The sequence below is a fragment of the Agelaius tricolor genome, unplaced genomic scaffold, assembly GCF_023055355.1.
Source record: "Agelaius tricolor isolate 1412-34295 unplaced genomic scaffold, bAgeTri1.0.p SCAF_3, whole genome shotgun sequence".
NCBI lineage: Eukaryota > Metazoa > Chordata > Aves > Passeriformes > Icteridae > Agelaius > Agelaius tricolor.
The window spans coordinates 4,756,706-4,778,826 of record NW_027269263.1 but is presented as its reverse complement, the minus strand read 5'-3'; the positions used below and the strand labels follow the sequence as shown (position 1 = coordinate 4,778,826).

General features: G+C 38.5%; 1 protein-coding gene across 2 annotated transcripts in view; it reads right to left on the bottom strand.

The window, feature by feature from the left end:
* The window catches only part of KDM5A (lysine demethylase 5A), a 52,243-nt gene that overhangs the window by 28,576 nt on the left and 1,546 nt on the right, over positions 1–22,121 (bottom strand). For both annotated transcript variants that reach the window (XM_071422250.1, XM_071422249.1), the window contains exons 2-11: positions 21,181–21,258; positions 19,457–19,579; positions 17,114–17,284; positions 16,511–16,645; positions 11,251–11,356; positions 10,609–10,697; positions 7,099–7,257; positions 4,629–4,748; positions 3,409–3,567; positions 1,655–1,836 (exon numbers count right to left, since the gene is read on the bottom strand). In XM_071422250.1, coding sequence (XP_071278351.1) covers positions 1,655–1,836; positions 3,409–3,567; positions 4,629–4,748; positions 7,099–7,257; positions 10,609–10,697; positions 11,251–11,356; positions 16,511–16,645; positions 17,114–17,284; positions 19,457–19,579; positions 21,181–21,258 — 1,322 coding nt within the window. The remainder of the gene's footprint in view (positions 1–1,654; positions 1,837–3,408; positions 3,568–4,628; positions 4,749–7,098; positions 7,258–10,608; positions 10,698–11,250; positions 11,357–16,510; positions 16,646–17,113; positions 17,285–19,456; positions 19,580–21,180; positions 21,259–22,121) is intronic.

Here is a 22,121-nt window from a genome sequence, read left to right as displayed (position 1 = left end):
GGATCTGATGGTGCCACCCAGCTCTAAAGCACGCCTCACAGCCAGCAGCACTGTCCTCATCAGCCATTTTACACCTAGATTAAAAAAATGTCCTCAATCAACAAGCATCTTCTTCAGGATGTATTACTCTCATCTGAAAAATCGGTTACACTCCAATGCAATTCTCCACATACTTGGGAGAAGATTTGCCTTGACAAGCTTAACATGGAAGATAATTGTCACTTACCATGCTCCCCAAAGGGATAAAATGGGCAATTATTTTCCTTCAGGAAGAAGGAATTAGGTATAATAAACAAAACCTTGGCTATCACACCTACAGTCTAAGAAAGATCATGGTACTCCTCCATTCAATTAGGCTTGAAGTTATTTTTCTAAAACCAACAGAACAGCCAGTGGAGTAAAATACAATCTCTCTAATTCCTAACTAATTACTAAAACTTTGGGATCCACTGGACTATTCAGATGAAAGATGCCAAACAACCTGGATTAGTTAAGTATGAGGGAACAAAAAGATTAACAGGACCAAAACTAACCAAATAATCAATCAAGCACTATTCCATTCCTTTCTTAACCAAAACTAACTGGCAGCCCTAGCATCTACAGAGGTGAGATTTATTTGTAAAATCTGTTTTACTCTATTTTAGGAAGTACAAGCAGCAATCTGCTTAAACAGACCTGTGGACGTGCATTATGGCAGAGGCGGGAGCAGCATTCCCGGCGGGCTGCGGTGCCCTCTGCTGGCAGCAGCCGGCAACGCCCGCACGGAGCCCCCGCCGGACGGACACACGGACCCCGCCGGACGGACACACGGATCCGCTCAACAGCAACTCAGACGGGAACAACAGTAATGCCCTTCCCGAGCGTGCCCATCAGACCTTGCTGGCAAACGTGCTTCTTCAAAGATGCGCAGCTTTTTTGAGCTGATGGTTTGAAGGCCATCAGCTCATCTCTCCCACGTGTCCTGCAACCTTTCTAAAGCTTCCCACAGCTCCCTCCCCGTCTTCCCCCCTGCTCCTTCATTCATGCCTGAGGAACTGAGAACACTGCAATTCCCAAAGTTAATCTGTCACGAGTCTTCTATTCAGACACAAAAGCTGAACAGCACAACACTTGCAGGGCTGTTCCAAAAGGCAGAATTACTTCCAAATTTCTTTTTACAAGGAGTATTTCTGTGTATACATGGATCTGCTGCTGAACAGTCAACTCTGATGCCTCTAGAAGCCATGAGACAGCAGACTCCACTTCTAGTACACAGACATCCCAATTTTAAATCATAAAGGAGGGAACCAGTGAATTCTTAACTCAGTTCTAAACAAAAAAACTTGCTTAAAAATATAGGATCCTGTAAAGCACAATTTTATGGTGACACTGGAATGTTGGCCACACAAGAATATTTCATCAGTTAATGAAAAGCACTAACATGCTTGTCCTGGGTTTGCCTTAATTGAATGCTTTGCCTTGCACCCACTACAATGCTTTAAAAAGCATCTATATCCACCTTCAATCAGCCACAGCCAAGAACAGGGACCACTCTGCACATTCAGCTTCTCATTTACAAATGTCCTCAGTGTGCAGAGGCACTTGGAAATGGAACCACAAACTTCCTAAAGCCAACAGGGCAGTGTCAGGTAGATGCACAAAGGACAGCCCATACCAGTGCAGGTAGTTGATGGAGTAGCTCCAGTGGTCTTCAATGTGCCAGCAGAAGGAGGAGAAGCACATCCCTACATACAGCCAGGGCACCTTCATGCCAGAGATGTCTGCATTGATGTGAGCAAGGACTGACTGCTCCAGAATGGGCATGTTGTTCAAGTTCCAACCAGAGAGAGCATAATCCTGCCAAAAGAGGAAAATTTGAACAAATCAGAAGAACATAAGGACACCACCAAGTGCAGAAAAGGAAAGTATAAATGAAAACATCAGCCAATCCATTTCTATAGTAGATAATGGGATATTTCCTGCAACAATGGAAGATCAAACCCAGAAATTGTTCCTTAAATATCCTAGTCCTCAAATAATCACACTAAGATTTTAGTAATAGTCCTAGCATTTCAACATAGCTCATCTTCTTTGGATCAAGGCTTATACACTTAGGTTTTGGTTCCTTCCCCATCACAAGACTGCAGGTTTCATGCTTTTCTGGTGGAATAAAATACCAGCAATGCCAGCAGAAGACAAAGATAGAAATCTTCAGTAATATAGGAAAACTTGAAATTGTAAACACAGTGAATCTCATGTTACTATTTCAGCTTTTTTTAACACCCATTCTACCATGCTACACTTTATGTTGATCTACTGTACAGATTACTTCAGAAAGTTTTCTCAAGGGAAGAAATTCCTCCACACTCATGTTTGAGAGGACAGCACCACCTGTTAAGCACTCTCACCTTTACTTTCAAATACACACAATTTGTTCAAAAAACTAAATTCCAGACAGCTTTAAAAGCCCACTACTGTGCTTTAGCATTAATCTGCTTTCCACTTTTACAAAAGCTCTAAGCACAGATTGACTGGGATTTTAGATATATCCCATAGCTGCTGAAAGGACTGGTCAGACCCTCAGCTCAGCCAAACATTGCTGCTGTTTCCTCTGCTCTGACACTACAAAGACATTGCAGTGAGTCAGAAGACTTAAGTGATCTGGTTAAGAAATTTTTCAAGTGACTACCTTCATACAAATAGAAGAATCAGTGCTGACTCACTAAGCAGCTACAGTCACAGCATAGCCAACAAAGGTACACACAGGAAGGTGCAGGAAGAGGGGGAAGATGATAGTGAACAGGATTACATCTTCCAGTGAGCAGTATAAATTGATTTGGGGCTGTGTAATCAGGAAACCACACCTTTACTATGTCTAAATTTCAGCATACAAGCAGCAAGATAATTGCTTTGCTATAGTAAGGTCTGAGAGAAAATAGGTAATACACTTACCAGATGATCTTTATAGAATTTTTTATAATTGAATGTTGCGTCTACATCACTACAGTACATACAGAGAAACAAGCTAAATCAAATTAGTTTGTTTCACCCATTAGGAACATCCTAAGGAGGACAGAATTGTATTTCTGTAACTAACTCTATAATGAAAAGATTTGGAACAAGAAAGAAAAAATATTATTAAAGAGTCTCCTCATACTCAGACAAACTGCAACAACTTGCACATCTTGCCTGCTAAGATTAAGTGATAGAAAACAGGTGTGACTTAAATCATGAAACAGACCTTGGTTATCAGCAACCAGATCTGTAAAACAACCTCAAATATCAGATTAATGCCCTGCTCAAAAGGAATGTAAAAGCCTGAAACTATTTCTTCGTGAAAAAATCCACAATGATTTCTGACCTGAAGTCTTAATGTGAAATCTTACACAGAGCAAAGAATGGGGTCAGTTTGCACATGCTGTTCCTCACCTCCTCCTCTGGCATCAGCTTTCGTCGGCCATCCTTCACAGGGAAGCCACTCCCAAAGTCCTTGGATGAGATATCAGCCCCATATTCCACAATAACATCTTCTTCTATGCTGCTCACTAATCTCCAGAATTCTTTTTCTACCAGCTCAGTGGGAACCATCTGAAAGCAGAAGAGAGGTTATGGTATGTGCAGATAAGAAAAAATTATCATTCAAGCAATAAATCACTATTAACTCCCCATGAATTTTCATACACCAAGGTCACTCCCCCTTCTCCTCTCCATCTCTTCAAAGTCATAGTTTTGGTCTGTATTCCTCCATAGTGGCTGGAATGTTTCAGAGAGAAGGAATAAACAAAAGATGGAATCACCAGACACACAGCAAAACACAGGGGGAACAGGAGACAGCCAGCAGAAATCAAGTAGCAAAGAGAACAAATCAACATGCAAATTCCAAACTATTTCAGAGGATAATGACCAAGATTTCTGAACAACAGTAAGGAAATTCAGATATAAAACTGTGTTCAGGAGTTTGATCTTCATATAATTGATCATTACTCTTACATGTATTCATTTACAAAGCTTATTCTTAAAATAAGCTTTGTTCCATGTCCCAGGTAGAGGTAGAGGCTTTAGCAAGAATGTCCATAAATGACCAAAGAACCATGAGAGGAGGAAGACCTTGGTGCTGCATGCAGTCCACAGGACAGTGGAACTGCACCAAAGCAGAAATTCTAGTTTGAAAAATGTTGCTGTGATGCATAACCAAAAAACCAAAAAACCCAAAACCACTGTGATTATCAGACAGATTCAGTCTATTGACTTGACTACAAGAAAATACTGTAAGATGAAGAAAAACAAAGATTTATCCTCTGGACAAACTAAACCAAGACAAAAGGCATAGGGAGGGCAGGAAAAGGGCCCCTATGCCAAATGAGCAAGATACTTAGTCCTGTTTATAAAAAAGGGCAAGAACATGAACTAGAGTGTGCCCAGTGCAGCAAACTCTAAAAAGCAATAAAAGCTGTCTGCCCATTGCAAGGAAAGGGTGAAATGAAGTTGAAATGAGACCAGATGCCAGCAAGCTAAATAATTTGTTTACATGTTTGAAGCTTATGGTGCCTCTTTAAACAAGGCTAAGATGTCTTAGCAAAAATCCAAGACCAGCTGAAAGCTCTTCTCTTTTTCCCTTACAAGGAATCCCAACAAAAGCTGAAACTCACATGGACCGGCATGTTGAAATAATCAGACTTGAAGTTATCAGCCATTTCACCAAAGCTCTGGAGAGTATATTCCCTGACAGCTTGTTCAAATCCAAAGGCCTCTCGGGGTTTGTTGCATTCCTAGGAGACAGAACACAGAAATATTGTTCCCTGCAGCAGACTCTGACACAGTTACATTTTTAGCAAGAAGCCCTAGTGTCCATCTGAGTCCTTACCCAGCACAATGAGCTACCAGTTTTGAGACTTGTCCAGCCCAGGCAGTCGCACCACAAGAGAAACAGGCCAGAATTAACGGCACAGAAGCGAATCTAACCCTGTAACCCCAGGGCTCCACACTTCTGCTTTCCTCTCCAAAGCTACATTTCATCAGCTACTGCTGCCAGCCACAAAGCAAGACTGTGCACAAGATGCTTAGACAGCCACAGGACATTTCTGTAGACACACTGCAATCAAGCACCTGCAGAATAACTGCACAGGAACAAACCCCCCAAGTGTTTCAGTCTTATCAAGTCAGCAAATCATCAATAGATTTGACACCATGAAAATTTATAATAGGGAAGAGGAAAAAGGAAATTAGAACAGGGCAACACAGGCAACAGCAGACATGGCCCATCTGACAGAGAATCTCCAAGTCCTTTCCTGTTCTATCCCCATTCATCCTGAAAATGAAAAAATATTGGTGCACATTTCAACTCCTCTCCCCACTCATTTTTAATGTGTCCTTCTCAGCTCCATTGGAACTGACTCCATGTTTATATATACAAGACAGTTTTACATCATCTTTGTGTTCAATATATCTAATAGTCAGCTTTTCAGGCAAAGAAACAGGACTGGAAAGGAATTCATCAGTAGTTTGGGTTTTTTTCAACAGGAACTATCCTTATACTATTCCCAACATGTATCAAAGTGGTTCTCAAATGGAGCCTGAGACAGAGAATCTACAACATCTGTGAACACTTCAAACAATGCTGACCTAAATACATATAAAGAGCCCTTACCCTATTCTTCCCAGCTTCTGTTCCAGTACCCTGCTGTAAAATTACATTAAAGATCTGTGCACAATTAACATCTAAAGTAAAAACTGAGGCAAAAAGTACTAGTGAATACTTCAAACATCCTTTTGCTGTTACTTGTTTACTTTCCAGTACACATTACAGTCATGTGTTTTCTCCTACCTCTTCCAATGCCTTTCCAAAACTTTTCAAATGTTTTCTGTATCATTTGCTAGTAAAAAATTATATGACACCTTATCTTTCCTGGGTTTGTCCCTGCCTGCATTTTTTTCTTGGCTAACATCTCTTCCTGTTTTTACTAGCAATAATGAAATTTCTTGAGTTTCCACACTCTTGAACTGTTGCAGCCACTGTATTTACTACTGCAGTCTCTAAATTAACTCCATATTAGATTGCTGCAGTTTCCTAATTCTTCTTTATTGCTCCATCTTAAGAGAAAATAAAGAAGTAGGTTGGTCCACTCTCTGAGCAGCAGCCCAAAGGGAACATTTCACCTCTTCCCTTGCCTGTAGCTATGAATTTGCACCTTTCTTTAAGCAGCATTTGCTGAGTTCATCTGACAAGCTCGGCTCTCAGTGAAGGGTCAGAGCAGTGAGCAGATCCAGCTCCTGTGGCTGCACAATGCTCCAAACACCACCAAGAGGAACCAGCAGCAGCCAGCACTGCAGAAGGGCACAGGGGGAAGTGGGTCTGTAAATGTGTGTGCTCAACTGCTCCTCTGGAAACAACACAGCCTCAAGAGTGAAAGCCACTCTTGTAATTACAGAGTTACAAACAGTCAGCTTCCTCCTCTGAATCCTACATCTACCAACTTTCTGAGCTTGCAAAATTTGTTTCCCCAAGACAAATACCAAACCAAACAAGTGATGTTTGCTGTCTGTTGATCAATCATCTCTTAGAACGGGGTAGTTCTTTTTTGAGTAATGAAATTCAACTAGCTTCCACTTTCAGAGCCTGAGCAGATCCTTTTTTAGACTAAACCAAATCTAAAATAGCTCTAACAGAACTTTAAATCAGTTTTTTCACTTTCTGCTACAGGCCATTCTGAACAATGCCATCATGTCTTGCCAATAATCAAAGCTCCCTGTTACGCCTAAATTTCATACTTTACTTCCTTCATAGTTTACAAATTGTGTCATCATTATGTTGAACCATCCCTTATAACCCTCGTTCTCACCCCTAATTTCACACTTCCAAATTATCAAATTGAGTTTCAGCTTTTAATATACCAAAGCCAATTTTTTACCTGTCACATAGCCCCATCAAAAACAAAGATTATGCCCAAGCTCTAGAAGCAATGTTTCTCTCTCCTCATGGCTCATCAACCAAAGTTCAAGGCTCATCTTGGCAATATTCCAAAACAAACTATGCATTCTACACGGATGGAACCGCTCTTCTTCTGATCTTTCCAGGCACACAAGTACACATACAAAGCTTCAGTAGTTCTTGAACTGTACCTCAGCAACACACTTTGGACACCTCCAGTCACCCTTGGGTACATCAGGAAGAGGAGGAATCAAGCAGAAGGTGTGATAGCTGTCATCACATCCATCACACAGTAGCAGTTTATCCTCGTTGTTTCCTCTACCACAAAATAAGCAAACATAGAGATCAACCTGTGGGGGGAAAAAAGAGAAAAGAGTTACAAGAAGTTTCTCATCCAGAGCCTGCCTTACTTAAGCTAAGGAACAAAGGATGATATCCTCAAGTCCAATATATGAGCATCAACCCTGGTTTTTGAGAAGTATTGATAAGGATAGCTTCTGTTTCATTCCCAAAGCAGCACTATGTGGGAGCAAGAGGACTTTGGGAGCTGCAAAACAATTACCCAGTTCAGTTGGAGTATCTTTTGCTATCTAACTCAAGAAGCATCTCACTCATGTTATTCTAAGGCAAAAGAGTAAGTTACAGTTTTTAGAACTCCCTCTCTTCAGCCCTCTTAGAAAAACAATTTAAACTAAGTATCTACAAAGACTGCATGGCTAAGGAAAATCTCAAAAAGAAATTTCAGAAATGCACACATCATCACTTGCAACAGTAGTTTTATCTTTACAATGAAAAAGAGATGATAAAATTCACAAACCTACAGATTTCAATCTAAAAATTCATGAGGAAGCCAAGGAAACCACATGTAAAAGCACCAACTTCCTTCTCATTTTTTCCATAGCAAAGAATAAAAACTCCAAATGGTAAGAGAGAAGTATTGATCTCTATACAACAGCAAACAGTTCTTGGAAGTTGTACAAGATAGTCTCTCAACAAAAACAACACTGACTGGGAGACATGCTCTGGGGCCAGACAGAAAACCAACCATATGAAGAGATTTCATATTTTCTTTGCTCTAGCTTCCTGTAGAGTGCAAAGAACTTCAATTAACAGAAGCATTTACTATAATACTGAAGAAGTGAACAACCTAAATTTAAAAAACCTGGATATTCTATTGTCTTTGAAAAACAATTACCTTTTGTATAAATTTTTACTAACAGCATGAACCTCACGAATGATACCTACTCCAAATTCTGCTACTACTTCCACCAGCCCCTGGCAATTCAGGCTGTGTGCATTCCTTTCACACAACCCCAAGTAACACCAGAATGGGTGGGGCTGCGTTTGGTGGGGTCTGTTAATTTAATCAAGATGTCACAAAAACATGTGCACTTCAGCTGATTAGGCTCAGGTGGATTAAATAGTTAATGACAAACCCATCTCCAGTTACAGTGGCCTAGTTAAGTTTGCAACCTCCCAGCTATGCAGTAATATACTTCTTAAGGAGGCTGCTCAGGTTTCTTAAGAAACTATTTTAAAAAATAATGCAGCTCTACTCAAGAGGCATATCATTTTCCCCTTTAAAAAGAAAAATCCACACACTCACCCTCATGGAACATTATATCTGTCCAAAGCACCAAACCAGCTGCTTTTGTTGCAACTGCATAGAAGGGAGGGAGGGTACCTCAGCAAGCACTTTGATATTCCCTTCCCAAAATTTAGCAATGCATGAAAATGGCAATGCTAAGCTTTTTGTGGTCCTCACTAGCTACCTCTCACTGGTAATACCTTCTCTCTAAATTCCTATTAACACGTGCAACCTCTATGTTAGCGCACATGATGATGTGGCAAATACAAAAACTGCATTGAAATGGATATTCACAACAAGGAGACCTGTGATTATGTAATAACCACAAAAAATCCTACTAGCCATGTGATAACACAATGTAACACTATGATATATAATTATATGCATCAATAAAGGTGCATATATAAAAAGGTGCATTTTATCTTGCAGTTAGTAATTCACAATGGGAGTAAATCACATTGACTCCATTTTCTCCATGGTGGAAAAAGACCTTTCTTTATTCACATACCTCCTTTTAACACAGTTTCATAAACCTCTTGTGGGACTCCAATTGGTTAGTAGTTTTCTTGCCAATTACTTTTATTGGTTAGTAATAAGTTGTTACTCTGTATTGATTGGTCACTAAAACTCTCAGTCTCTATGTGCAAGGCCAGTTGTTTGTGAAAGATAATTTTAATTTTTCTATCTAACGGTGCAGAAACAGTTTATGCAGGTGCAGGTTATTTTTTTACCCAGGAATAGATTATTATGTTAACAAATTGCTCACAACAGGATTGCTTTCACATGGGAACTTGCAAAACGCCAGTTCTGACAAGGCCAGACACTGATTCCAGGAGAGCAGGCTTGATTTTATGAAGCCTTTTTTTATGATTTTTCTACCTTACTGCAACAATTCACCATATGAAATCCATTTCACAGTTAGCACTTAAAGATAAATAAATGATGGAGAAATATATACAAAACTGCACCACAGTATTTTTCAGCCCAGTGTTATATGAGGTAAATGCATCACCAGTGTGTTTAGGACTGCTTTCCTCATCCAAGTATTAAAAAAAAGTGTGGAACTAAATAGTACTAAGTCACAGAATTTCAAGATATTGGAGTTACAGTAATACAGTTTCAAAATAACAATGCTGTTGTGACAGCATTTTCATATTCTCTTATAAATATAGGTTAAATGAAAAAAAGTAAATAGTGCTCCACAAAAAAACCCCAAGAGACTAGACCAACTATTTTCAAAATTAAAGCATAGTTAAAATTATCAAATTCACTTGGCCTAGGAAAGCCATATACTCAGAAGTAGTAGCATGACTGAAAAAATCCAAGTCACAAAAATCCTAACTGATCTGCAATGGCACAGTGATCTGGTTTTTAAATATCCAAATTCTCCCACTTTTTCTGCCCCATATAAAAATGTGATTACTTCAGGTTGCCTTGGCCTTCCATGGTTGAAATTTAAGATAAGCTTTTTTAAGTGTTCCCAGGCTAAGAGAGAAAAAAAAAAAGGAACAGCTGAATTCTAAGTGAAGAATCTAATTGTTTAGACAATAAAAGCACAGCTCTTCATTCATGGCTGCACACACACGTTAAGTTATGACACTTGAAAAGTAGGAAGTCACATTATGTGAAAGGCATTAAGAACAATTGTACATTGCTTTTCCATGGACAAACATCAGGGAACTAAATGTTTTATTTTTCCTATTCAAATTCAAAACAGAAAAAAAGATGTGGAATTGCTAAACACAAACTCCTGAAGTAGTGGAGCACCTCAGCATCTCTTCTAAGGACAAGAAGCAGTATTATAGTTGTTCTACTAAGGGGAGCTCTAACAAAAACTGAGCTATTGAAAGCATTCAAGCGTGTAGCAAGTATGATCAGCAAAAAGCTTCACATGGCAACAGCTTTCCTGTCCAAAAGATGAAAACAAAAGCCTTGAGCACAGATTGTTTTTTCCAAAATATTGTTCTTTCTTCCCATAACAGTATCATCTGCTGCCGCATGCATTCATTCATCTGTTTGGAGGGGTGGGAGTTCTTTCAGAGGAAAAAGAAAAATCTTAGTAAACCAACCAAGTCCTTTCCATCAGAAATCCCAGCAAAGGCATCAGACTTACGAAGTTGACAGAAAGGGTTCCTTTGCGCTGCCTCATCTGCATCCCAAACGCCTCCGACCTGGTTCCCTTGCGCCTCCGTGTCACCTCATCTTGAAGGAAAATGAAACTAAATGCTGTTAATGTGACATCAAGATAGACTTCACTTGCAAAAATACCACAGACACCCAGCCTGCACCCTGCCTTTCAGATCAGAAACTACTTAACAGTCCAAAGAAAGCAAAAATATCATGTTATATCTGGCCAATCTAAAATCAACAGGGATTAGGAAAAACATTTTATCCTCACAGGTGATCCCAACGGCCTCATGAAAAACACTGAATTAAACACCTAAGTTGTGCACTTTGCTGGCAGGATCAGTTTCAGTACTTTTAAATCCTGCTTCCCCTTTCAGTCACTCAGTTCATGGAACAGCTGCTTAATTGTTATTGTTACTATATAATACATCAAGAGCTGAAACTCTGCCAAGTTATATGAAGCACTCTGTAAATCTCTAGTGAATGAAACCCTAGAATACTTAGCTTTCTTTTTCCAGTTTTGATTTGCCTTCTTCTTAATACTGTCTCTAGAGACATTCAGAAAGATTTAACAGTCTCACTGAAAGCAAAGAACTCACAGAAAGCTAAGAGCCCAAGATTTAATTACCCTCTTTATCCTTTGCTCCCAATGCCAGTCCCATCATCTTGGGTCCAGCTCCAAAGATCTGCAGCTTCTTCAGTTCGGTGTTTCTACTCATTTCTCCTGCCTCCGCCTAAAAATAAATACAAGACCACATCAGCACAAACCACCAATATTTCCCCCTCCAGGTTTCTTCACAATTTGTTTCTATTCCACTCTCCCAGAATATGTGCTCATCAAAAGAAGCAGGCCTGAAAAGATATGATTTTCTGTTCCTAAAGGCAATGAACATATGCAAATGGAGTAAGAGAGAGAATTTTTGTCCCAAATTTCCAAATTATTTCCCATCTAATATTCCAAATCAACTACATGAAGTGACCTCTATGATGAATAAAAGAACTAGGTTTAACATTTTGCAAAAAATAATAAGACTGCCAGAGCAACTTTTTTTCAAAATCACTATGATTCAGTCAAGTGCCTGGATTTTAATGCACTTACAACAGGATTTCCTTATCTGCTTCCCTGAGAGATACATCCACAGGACACTAATGAGATCCAACCAACTTCCTTAAGCTTGGCTGCTTCTGGGCTTATTTGTGATGAAATGTTGTGAGTACAATTCAGATCACAGCTACTCATGTTGCAAGCTCAAAATCAGAAGTAAAAAGACCCATTTGGTGACAGCTCCATGCCCCTGCCAGCGATGTTTCCTGTAGTGTTCTGCTCTAATGAACTTCTTTCTGTTTCCCATTACTGACCTACCTCATTTTCTCACATCACTACCAATAATCTAACAACAAAAAGAAGAAAAAGAAGAAAATATTCTGCTTTTATCTGCAACAATTACCTTGGCATTTTTCTTTATGCTGCTTCCTTATGCTTTGAAAAATCTCTCTGATGTGGTATAGAAGGCCAATAAGTTCTCCCTGTTCAAAAACTTCCTCCTGAAATTCACTATCTTAAAAGATCTCAGCAAGACTATCAATTTTGATGGTGGGCATGTAATTTCAACTAAGTTATTCTTCAGTTAGCTTCCTGATGATATTTCATCTGTTATTTGTCAAAGTTATGGCCTAATATCTCATGCCTGTCCCTTGGGGTGACATGCCTTTAAAGTCTTTAATCAATTATTTAAAAAAACAAAAAAAAAATCTTCTAAAATGGTGTTTAGCATAAGTTCTAATACACTGGCAATAAACATTAAAAAATTATTCTTCTGCCTTAATCAGTTGTTTTACTTGCTTCCAGAAGACATTTGAAGATATAGTTTCCTATGCATTATTACTCTAAGGAATTTTATTGATATTTACAGTCCCTGTTCCCACTGAACTGGGTATGCATCATGCTAAGAGGCATCTTTCCAACCTAATTACTGCTCATATGCTTATTTTGAACATTTCTATGTTGCTATTAAATTATTTGCACTTTATATGTGACCAACTCTGTAAGCCCGCTGTGCAACCATGCAAATTTTTCCTCACCAATTCCTCACTTTTTGGCTAACAAACCAAAAGGAAACATACCAGAGACTTTCTAGTCCCTCATTTTCCATTTGAAATTCATTAACAACTCAACCATTCCCTCAACTAATAGAACCTGACAGAATCAACCCACATAATTCAGCACAGACATCATTTCAACAACAATCTCAATTTCTCCTACTATTGTGACCAAAGATAGTTTTCTCAATGAGATATGAAAAATAATTTTATTATAATATTTAATAAAAGCAAATCATTAACATGCAGCAACAAAGTTCTACAGCTCAGTTTAAAAACACGTTATCTAAATATGTTTTCCTAACTCCTCAGCTCAGATTTACTTGGATACCACTAAACCTTAGTGGATGAAATCCTTTCATGCTCAGGTGGAAAGAGCTACAGAGTTTTGAAAAAGAACAGTTTGCATGCTGGAAGATGAATTTTTTTTAAAAATCAGATTCCTGTGTAACCTCATGAACACTGACCAGATATTGATACTTAAAGGTGTAAATACCAAAAGTATTCAGAAGCCCCACTAAGCATTTTTCTGCTGTGTCCTTTAAGACTTTAAGAAAAAACCAAACTCACAACTGTGATTGCATGGAAGCAGCAGCAATACTTGCAATTCTCTCACTGCTCACAACACAAAACTCCAGCTCACGTTTGCATTATATTTTCTCTACACAAGTGAAATGAACTTGATTAAACTGTGATTCTGCTCTTATCTCCTCTTTGTCCTGAAGGATACAGGCTGCGTCTTTTACCTTCTCAACTGAAAGTACAACCCAAGGGTTTTTCTTGTATATGGGCCAAGCCTAATAACACAATCCAGTTACACAGGATTCACTCACTATTCTCTTGTCTCACCCCTCATCAATTCTGAAACATTTGCAACCCCACTCCTCCACCCCCAATGGACAATGGTTACAACCAGTAACCAAAATATTTACATGTTTGGGGCATTTGTCAGCATCTCTCCGAGTTCTTTTGTTTCATTATTTTGTTTCACAAATAATTTCTTTCTTTTGCTTGAAAGAAATCTTTCAAGCAAAAAAAACCTGAAGCTTATTTTACTGTGTTAATCTGCAATCATAAAGAAATCTGAGAGCAGATATATTACTCAGAATTGTTTTTAAGAAAATTCTCTGGACATTAAGTTAATATCCTTTGAGGAAACAGCACTTTTCGTTCCAGTACTGCAATTCTTTACCAGAAATCACCATGACATAGCCTCATTAGACAAATCCCTTGTCAGCTAAAATACACCCCCAACAGATCATCTATGAAGATACCACTACCATTTTCTAAGAAAGTATTCTCCTAAATTTAAGCTTTCCTTAAGGATATTCTCTTTTCCTGATCTGAATTACTTTACTTTTTATTGTCATTTTCTTTACAAGCCTTTAGGAACTCAGCTGCCTTTCTCCAGCTTTTATTTGTGAAAGCTTTCTTCAGAGAAAAGAGAATAAAGTATTAACTTTATCTTTTGAACATAACTGCTCACCATCTAATTATTCCCTTCCTATTCAGAGACAATGTTGTCAATTGACATTTGATTATAGTATCCAAAGATTCTCAAGCTATGCTTCACAGAGGAGGACATCCATTCCCTATTTTCTTTCATTTTTCACACTCTCGAAAAATGCTGATATTTGCTTTTTCAAAGCCTCTCACCCCCTTCTACTGCTGAGGATGTTTCTCTATTTCAGTAATTTCTGAATACTATATTTATACTTTCTTATTATTTGCCCATTCTAAGGTAAGTTATCTGCAAGAAGATGCAGAAGGTCTTTGGGAACTACTTCTAGCACTTGGGAAAGATCTAAGGACCTGCAGAGGTCTGTGGAATTATCCCATGCTCACTAACCAGGCACTGGACTACTTGGCACACTACACACAAATCATTCAGATGTTTCAGCTAGAGCAGAATGACATTTATTTAGTAGGCTTTTACATTGCTTGCATATTACTGGCTCTCTAAAGATTGTTTAGACAACCTCTGGTCCAATTCCAGGTATGCATTTCAGACAATAAACAGAGTCCTGTCTACAATAAAAAGGTGCACTGAAATCTGGAACAATGTCTCCATGTTCTCAGATATTTATTTTACACTGCTACCATTTCTGGATACTGAGGAAAAATCTGGCTCTAAATGCTGCTCCAGGGATGACTTAAGATAGTTATACACAGCTTCCAACATAGCCAAAACCTACTTCTTCTGAACGTGCAAGTAGGATGATTTTTTTCCTGTATTAAAGAATTCACTTCAGCCATTTTAGTAACTGTAATGCTTAAAAGATAACATGGCTACATGACTAATAAAAGGTATTTAAATATATATGTATTTTTTGCAGACTATCTAAATAAAATGATCTCTTATTTCTGAATTGCAGGCCCTTCAAACAAAGTGAAACACCTGTACAGTGCCAGGATCACCAAAGAATCATCTTTCCAACATGGAGAAACGACCAGTATTATTATTCTACTGAAATCAGCAGGAAAAAAGATCCCACAGGACCTTGGTAAAACAGTGACACTTTTACACCATGTGTGAGAAAAAGGACATACTGGCATTTCACCATGAGATTCATTCAAATCCAAAGAAGAATTCCACATAGCAAATGACTGCTGAAATTTCTGCAGCACTCAGATTTTCTGGGTAGCTCATTACCCATACTTTGTTTGAGAGATCTGGGAAGATCAACAAGCCTGGGACTGCTTGTGTAATGCACTGCTATATGGCTATGATATATAACTTCAAGTCAGCTTTAGCAAGCTGAGAAAACACACTTAAAAAAGACAATTCAGTCTAAACCAGCAGAGAAGAAGGCAAAAAATTACAAAGGATACTCAAATACCTGTGTGAGAGGAAAGGTGCATTGTAAAAAAAAAAAAAAAAAAAAAAAAGCAGTTAAAGAGCATTTGAAAAAACCTTGTGGTGCTGGAGCTAAGTCTAGAATAGGATGAAGCAAGTAGGAAGTTGGTTGCATATAAATCCAGCTTTCACCCACGCTCTGCTGATGAGCCAGCAGGGAGCCACCAGACTTCATGTGAAAAGCCTCAGGATGCTGCCTGCAAGGAGTACCTCTGTCAGAAGGGGAAGGCCTGATTTAAATAGTCCAACAGAGCCACCAGGGCAGTACCCCACAATTATTTTCAGTAAGACAGTAACTCCTGGGAGGTACCCCTGAGAAAATCTGAGTTCAAACGGAATCACCGCCATTTAAAATTACTATCACCTACTAGAATAACAAAAATTCCTATAACACCAGTAATTCAGAAGGAAGGAAACTGCTTTTCAGCAGAATAATTGTAGATAGTTCCAGCCATCAATGCTCATCTCCTCACACATCTGTTTCAGTTCTTCAGAAGAACTGCCTGTCCAGCTTGAGATAGTTAGTCCCACATGCAATTCCACAATTAACCATTACTTCCAAGTATTTGCATTTATGCCATTAAGAGGCATATTTTAAAAAGGTCTTTAAAAGTTCTAGAACTTTGTACAAGGAGAAGCTTGAACATCAACTCACAAACAGCTTTGTCTTGTTTTCACAGATACATTCCTTACCAAGGTACTTAGGTCACTTGTCAGTAACGAAAAAGCAACTTTTAGAAGTTTTGACACAAACCGTGCATATGCTGTATCAAACCAGATCTCAAGAGTTACAAACTGAGAGTTACTTCTCTGGATTTTAGCTAAATGAAAACTGCTTCCTGGTGGTGCTGCTGAGCAGGTTCCCAAAGGCTGCTGCACTGGTGGGAGAAATAAGAGCTCCCTGTCTGTAAGAGCTGATCAAGAGGAATACCTGGGATTTGACACGCCTGGTTCTCTTCAGCATAACATTCATCCTTGAAGCCTGCTTTGGGGAAGCTTGGGCATCTGAACTGAGGTCCTCAGGTTCCACTTTTTCCTTAAGATCCAAGTTAGGCTTTTGGATGCCCTGGAGGAGCAGAGCACAGGACACTGTTGGTCAGGCAGTGCTAATCATTCCACAGCCTATGAATCATTCTGTGTGCTAAGAAACGGGACGAGTGAAGTCACGCAGACCATTTGGAAAAGAGGCCAATTAATTCATTCACCCTTCAAATAAGAACACTGAATCCCAGCTAGCAGGTTATTTTTCAAGAGAAAAATAGACATTTCCAATTGAACATATCATCTTTTGCCTTGTTTTCCATCCCAACATGGCTGACTTCAGTCCTAGAAAGAAATACCAGAAAATAACTACACAAGGTCATGTCACAACTTCTGGCCTGTCACAGATAACTACGAGGGTGGTTCTAGCTTTGTTGGCACAGCTGGAGCTTCCAACAGCACTGACCCCACGGCCCAGTTTCACATCGAGTAACAGAGCTCTGTGTGTGCCTTCTGGGTACCCTCTTCATAGCATGAAAGAGGAGCATCTCACCATGAGGCTGACCCCAGACTGGAAGAGCTCGTAGGGATACAGGATCCGTTCATAGTGAGACTTGAGCAAGGAGCCCGTGCCCTTCCCTGGCAGGTAGCCAAGCCGACTCGCCACCTTAGACCATTTCTTCTCTTTGGTCACTACTTCAAAGCCTCCTTTGCTGGCAACAATCTGAAATAAATAAAATAAAAAGTTCAGGGTTTTGAGCTGCTCTCACCAGCTTGCGTAAAGCAAGAATCAATTAAACCAATCAAATGTTAAAAGGTTCCATGAAAAGTGACAGAATCCTGAAATTAGCTTTTGTTTCCTGAAAGACTAGTCCTTTAATAACAAATTATAAGTTATTATAAATAATAACTTATTATTCTTATTGCTTCATATATTTAATGTGATTTTTAATTTACTAGCAAATGTAAATTGCACAATGTCCGTGACAGAAGGAGTCCAACAGTTAAGGTTTATCATGTGCTGGAAAAGATACAAAACCTACCACAAGAACAAACTGAAAAGTTAACCCTCACCAGACTTGTACTCTGCTGTAAAACACAAGTCTGGCCAGCAATAAAGCCCATTTTAACAGACCCCAGTCAGCAGGGAATGTTGGAGCTTAGAACTCTCACAAAACCCTGGAGGGAAGAGAGACTACTATAAAAAGAGGGAAAAGTAAATTTACCTTCCAACTCAGTCCAGTTATTACACATGACTTCAATTGGTTTGAGACCAGTAATTCACATACAGAACTATCACTGCTTACATCTATATGTATATACAATTAAAAACAAGACAATTTGCCTGCAAGCAATATAACAGCGTATGAGTTGCTTCCTCCGACACACAGGCCACATTTCCACTGCCTCCATTCCTTTTAATTTCACTGCCAAACAACTTAAAACACAAATGGATTATAATTCCATTTATATTATTGTAAAACTAGTATCATTTTTACAGCAGTGTAGTTTTGCATTGCATTTCTTTACACATGAAGACTAAATTTCAAGCTTAATGTTTCACATACTGTTAGAAACCTCAAGGCAAAAACATTTTATTACTGGAGTAAAATTTATTGTTTGCTTGTAAGGCTGAGGTAAAATGAGAAGTCTGACAGTGACAAGTAAATTCATTAATTCAGGTTTCTCCTATAATCACACAGAGTTAGATTTAAATATTATTGATCATTATTTTTCCCTGTATTTACAGAAAAGCTCTAGAAAAACCTTTTAAAATGAAACCTGTCCTAAATTTCAACTTATCTTGAAAATTTCCAGGAAAACTTGTTTTCCAAAATTATCTATGCATAAACAACAGCTAAAGAAGCTAGTAACGAACCAAATCAACTCAGAGCTGCAAATCCACAGCCAATTGAAATGTTCCAGCTCACTACAGTGACCCAGATATTCTCCAGTACCTCTCTGATATTCTGCATCTTACTGCATATCCCAGTAAGCCACCATAGACACAAAAAGAAAAAAAACACAGGAAAACATTTTATCAGCTTTTCTCTGCATTTTATCAGCCCTTCCAGACTTTCAAAAATATTTGACTTTGTTTGAAACAAAAATATACTCATTTACATTTTTACTTACCTAAGAGAAACAAATCTTGATGGGGAATGGAAACTGATGCTCTAACCTAGAAGCACTAGAACTACCAGAACTTCGGTCTTTTCCCTGCAAGAAGAAATCTACCTATTTATATTTATTAGCAGCTAAGTCTAAAATGGTACATTTATTTTGCCAGTGCAAAACCAAATTCCAACAGAGACTTGTGCATAAACTTTGAAAGAAGTTTGGTGTGTTCACCAAACATAACTATGGAAATATTCATTTCTAGTCAGCTTTAAGCAAAGTCTGTTTTGGAAATTAAAGTAAGTATTCCTGGAGATGACATTATATATTTTCAAAGATGTTTTTATAAAAACCTCTGCTGGAAGAGAGGAAGGAGAAACTGCAACAATTCATTACAGAATTGTTGACCAGAGCTGAAATGCACACATACTGCTGCCTTCCCAAAGAACACCTCAAACTCCTGTAGCTCCACTGCATGTAAAAATGGAGAACTGAAAATCAAGAGGCCAGCTGACATCAGGACATTCAAGCTAAACAAGGTAATAAATACCTGCTGTATGGAATCCAACCAATCCAGCCAAAGGTAACTGATTTAATTACACTGTGACATGTTTGCCATAAACATTCAAATTAGAAATGTTTTGTTCACTGTATTTTTCCCAGTTATTTACCCTCTGGATTAATGAGATTAGCTCTGTAACACGAGCCCTTCCTCTTGTTTGGCTTCTTGAGCTGGACTGAAAACTGAAATCTCTGCCTAAGGCCTACACATACTTACCTTGCTCAAACCATACAGATCCAGTATTTTTCTCTCAACCACAGGGATTTTTAAATTGGATCCTTGCAGTTCCCAAAATTTTGCTAACTGATCCAAAAAGTCCAGTTTCACTCTTGTCATTGCCTGGAATCAGTAAAGGTAGACAATCATGTATATTCAAAACCAAATGTGACAAAACCTTACAGTCCTGAGAGAAAACAAGATAAGTTTTTATAGTGTTTACATTTTCAACATGCAACTTGGCAAGGGAGATATTTCTTTGTCAGGTAAAAAAAAAACCAAATCTAAAAATAAAAACATTGTTAAAAAGAAAGTCTTTACAAAAAGAAAATTATATATGCTTTTCTCTCTGCACTTAGGACACTATAAATTAAATGCCTACCAAATAATTTCTTGGTCTGAAAGCAAAACGCATGCTTAAGAAATAATCAGCATTCCAGGGAGAAACACAAGAACAATTATTAATTGTGACCCCCAAGAGAACACTGCATTTGACCTGAGGCCATGGAGAAGGCTTCCAAAACAGAATGACAAAACAGATTATGGGTGTGCGGTTTGATTAGAAGTGCGTAATATCACATGGTAGAAAACTTAGTAGAGTTTTTTAAGTTTTAGAATATAGTAATATATATGAAGCAAGATAGAGGTTTTAGGGTAGAGCCTGGTCCTTCTTTACTTTCTTCTTCATAGGTTTGGGTGGTTTTGTGCAATCAGATAAAAAAGTCCGCATTGCGGGCCGGGGTGGTTGGTTATTAGGTTAAAAGTAAAAATATTTTAAGTGTCATTTCTTAATTAGGGATTAAAAGGCCTTGTAGAAAGAGAGAGCTCCATTTTTTTTAGTTTGTTAGAGTGAAGTGCTGTAGAACTGATGGCTTGTGAGATTGCAACATAGATAAGAACTAATAAACATCTCAGTCCAAACAAGAAATTCCCTCCCATGCATTTATTTAATCCCAACCCTGGCAAAAAGAAGTTAAGATTCAACGCAGTGGTTGTGTGAACAGGACAATTATTGGTGGGGAGGAGAGGAATTACCAACAGTTTTTATATAGGCCAGTTTTTATGCATTACCAGTTTTCATATATGCCTTACCCACACAAAGGGCCTCTTCTCTGGAGTACCCAAAACACTTTCCATAAGGAGCCCCATTTACAAGCCAAATGACATTTTGGTACGTAAACAAAGCAAGGCTTTGAGAAATGTTGCAGAGAAAAGGAAAAACCAGGACAGAATGGAGGTCATACTGCTTTCAAGACAGCTCACATAAGTTTTTAAATCATAAAATTAACCAGCTATAATAAGCCTATAAAAATAATTTAAAGGCTTAAAAGGCATTCTCACGACAGTATGAGGTAACCAGAGGCATCAGAGCAGCAGGAAATATTTTAAGAGGAAAAAATCATTGCCCGTGGAGCTCTGAAGGCTAGACACTGGCTGCTCTTACTGCACACATGATATTTGGAATTCATTCTAGACACTACCAGGTGAATGTGAAAAACTCCTGTGGTTATTTCGGGTAATAAAATAAAAACCAGATTTTTCTCAAAGCGTGGGAGAGTTATTCTATACAAACTCTGCCACTGCCAAATATAAACATCAATATCATCTATGGGCTTCTAAAGTGTCCCCCCCATCCAGAAACCTGCCAAGATGCAAATCTCAAGCAGGGATACCTCTTTCTTTCAGAGCAAACACAAAATTATATCAACAGTGGAAAAGCTCACCTCCAGTTCATTCAGGCGCTGAATTCGTGGAGTGAAACGAAAACTTTGCACTTCACATGCAAATGGAGGCTGCCAGTCCTAAACAGAGACAGAAAGATATTTTACTGCTTCCAGAAACTTCTCTGAAAAATGCACAAGACCAAACACCCTAATAATGCCTGAGTAAACAAGCTTCCAATAGTAAATTAGTTTCTAAGAACAACTGGTGATATCATTTTCCAATTTTAAGACATTTTTGTGCTTATACAACAATGTTCCTCCCACCATATTTTAGTCTGAAGAAAGATCCTCACAGATTCAAAAATGTCAAAGAAAATAAGGTTGAAAGCATCTCAGTATGCATTACCTCATGCTAAGCTTAAACACAAGACACACTCTGTAGCTGATCTGTTATTTATTTACTTTAAATAAAGAATCCATATATCCTGCACACTGAAAAATCCTCAGTGTCAACAGCAACAAAGACTAAATCAGGCACATCATAACACATCTAATGGTTTTCTGCTTGTCCACAGTCATTTCAATAAAGACAAGACCACCAGTCAGGAGCCCAATTCTTTAACAAGAATTGAGCCTTAAATAACGACTTTCTCAGCACTGTCAGGGGTCGGTGCAACCACCGACCAGCTCCATCTCTCAAAACCGTGTTACAACATCAAAACAAGTCATTCAGCTTTTTAGCACTTTTTACCAAAGCTTCAGTCACAGCAGATCTACCTGGCAGTGACTATACCTGAAGGAGGACACGCCATTACAGGTGGCCAAGCCACACAATCTGCAGCAGCAAATAAAGGCCTCAAGCACAACCTTAAATATTTACAACTTCTATTTATAGGAAACAGCAATTAATCAGTCAGGGTAGTATGAAATGTGTGATTTAGCAATTATTGCAGGTTGCAAATCAACCTGACACACGTGTCCTGTGAAACCCTGCAGGGCAA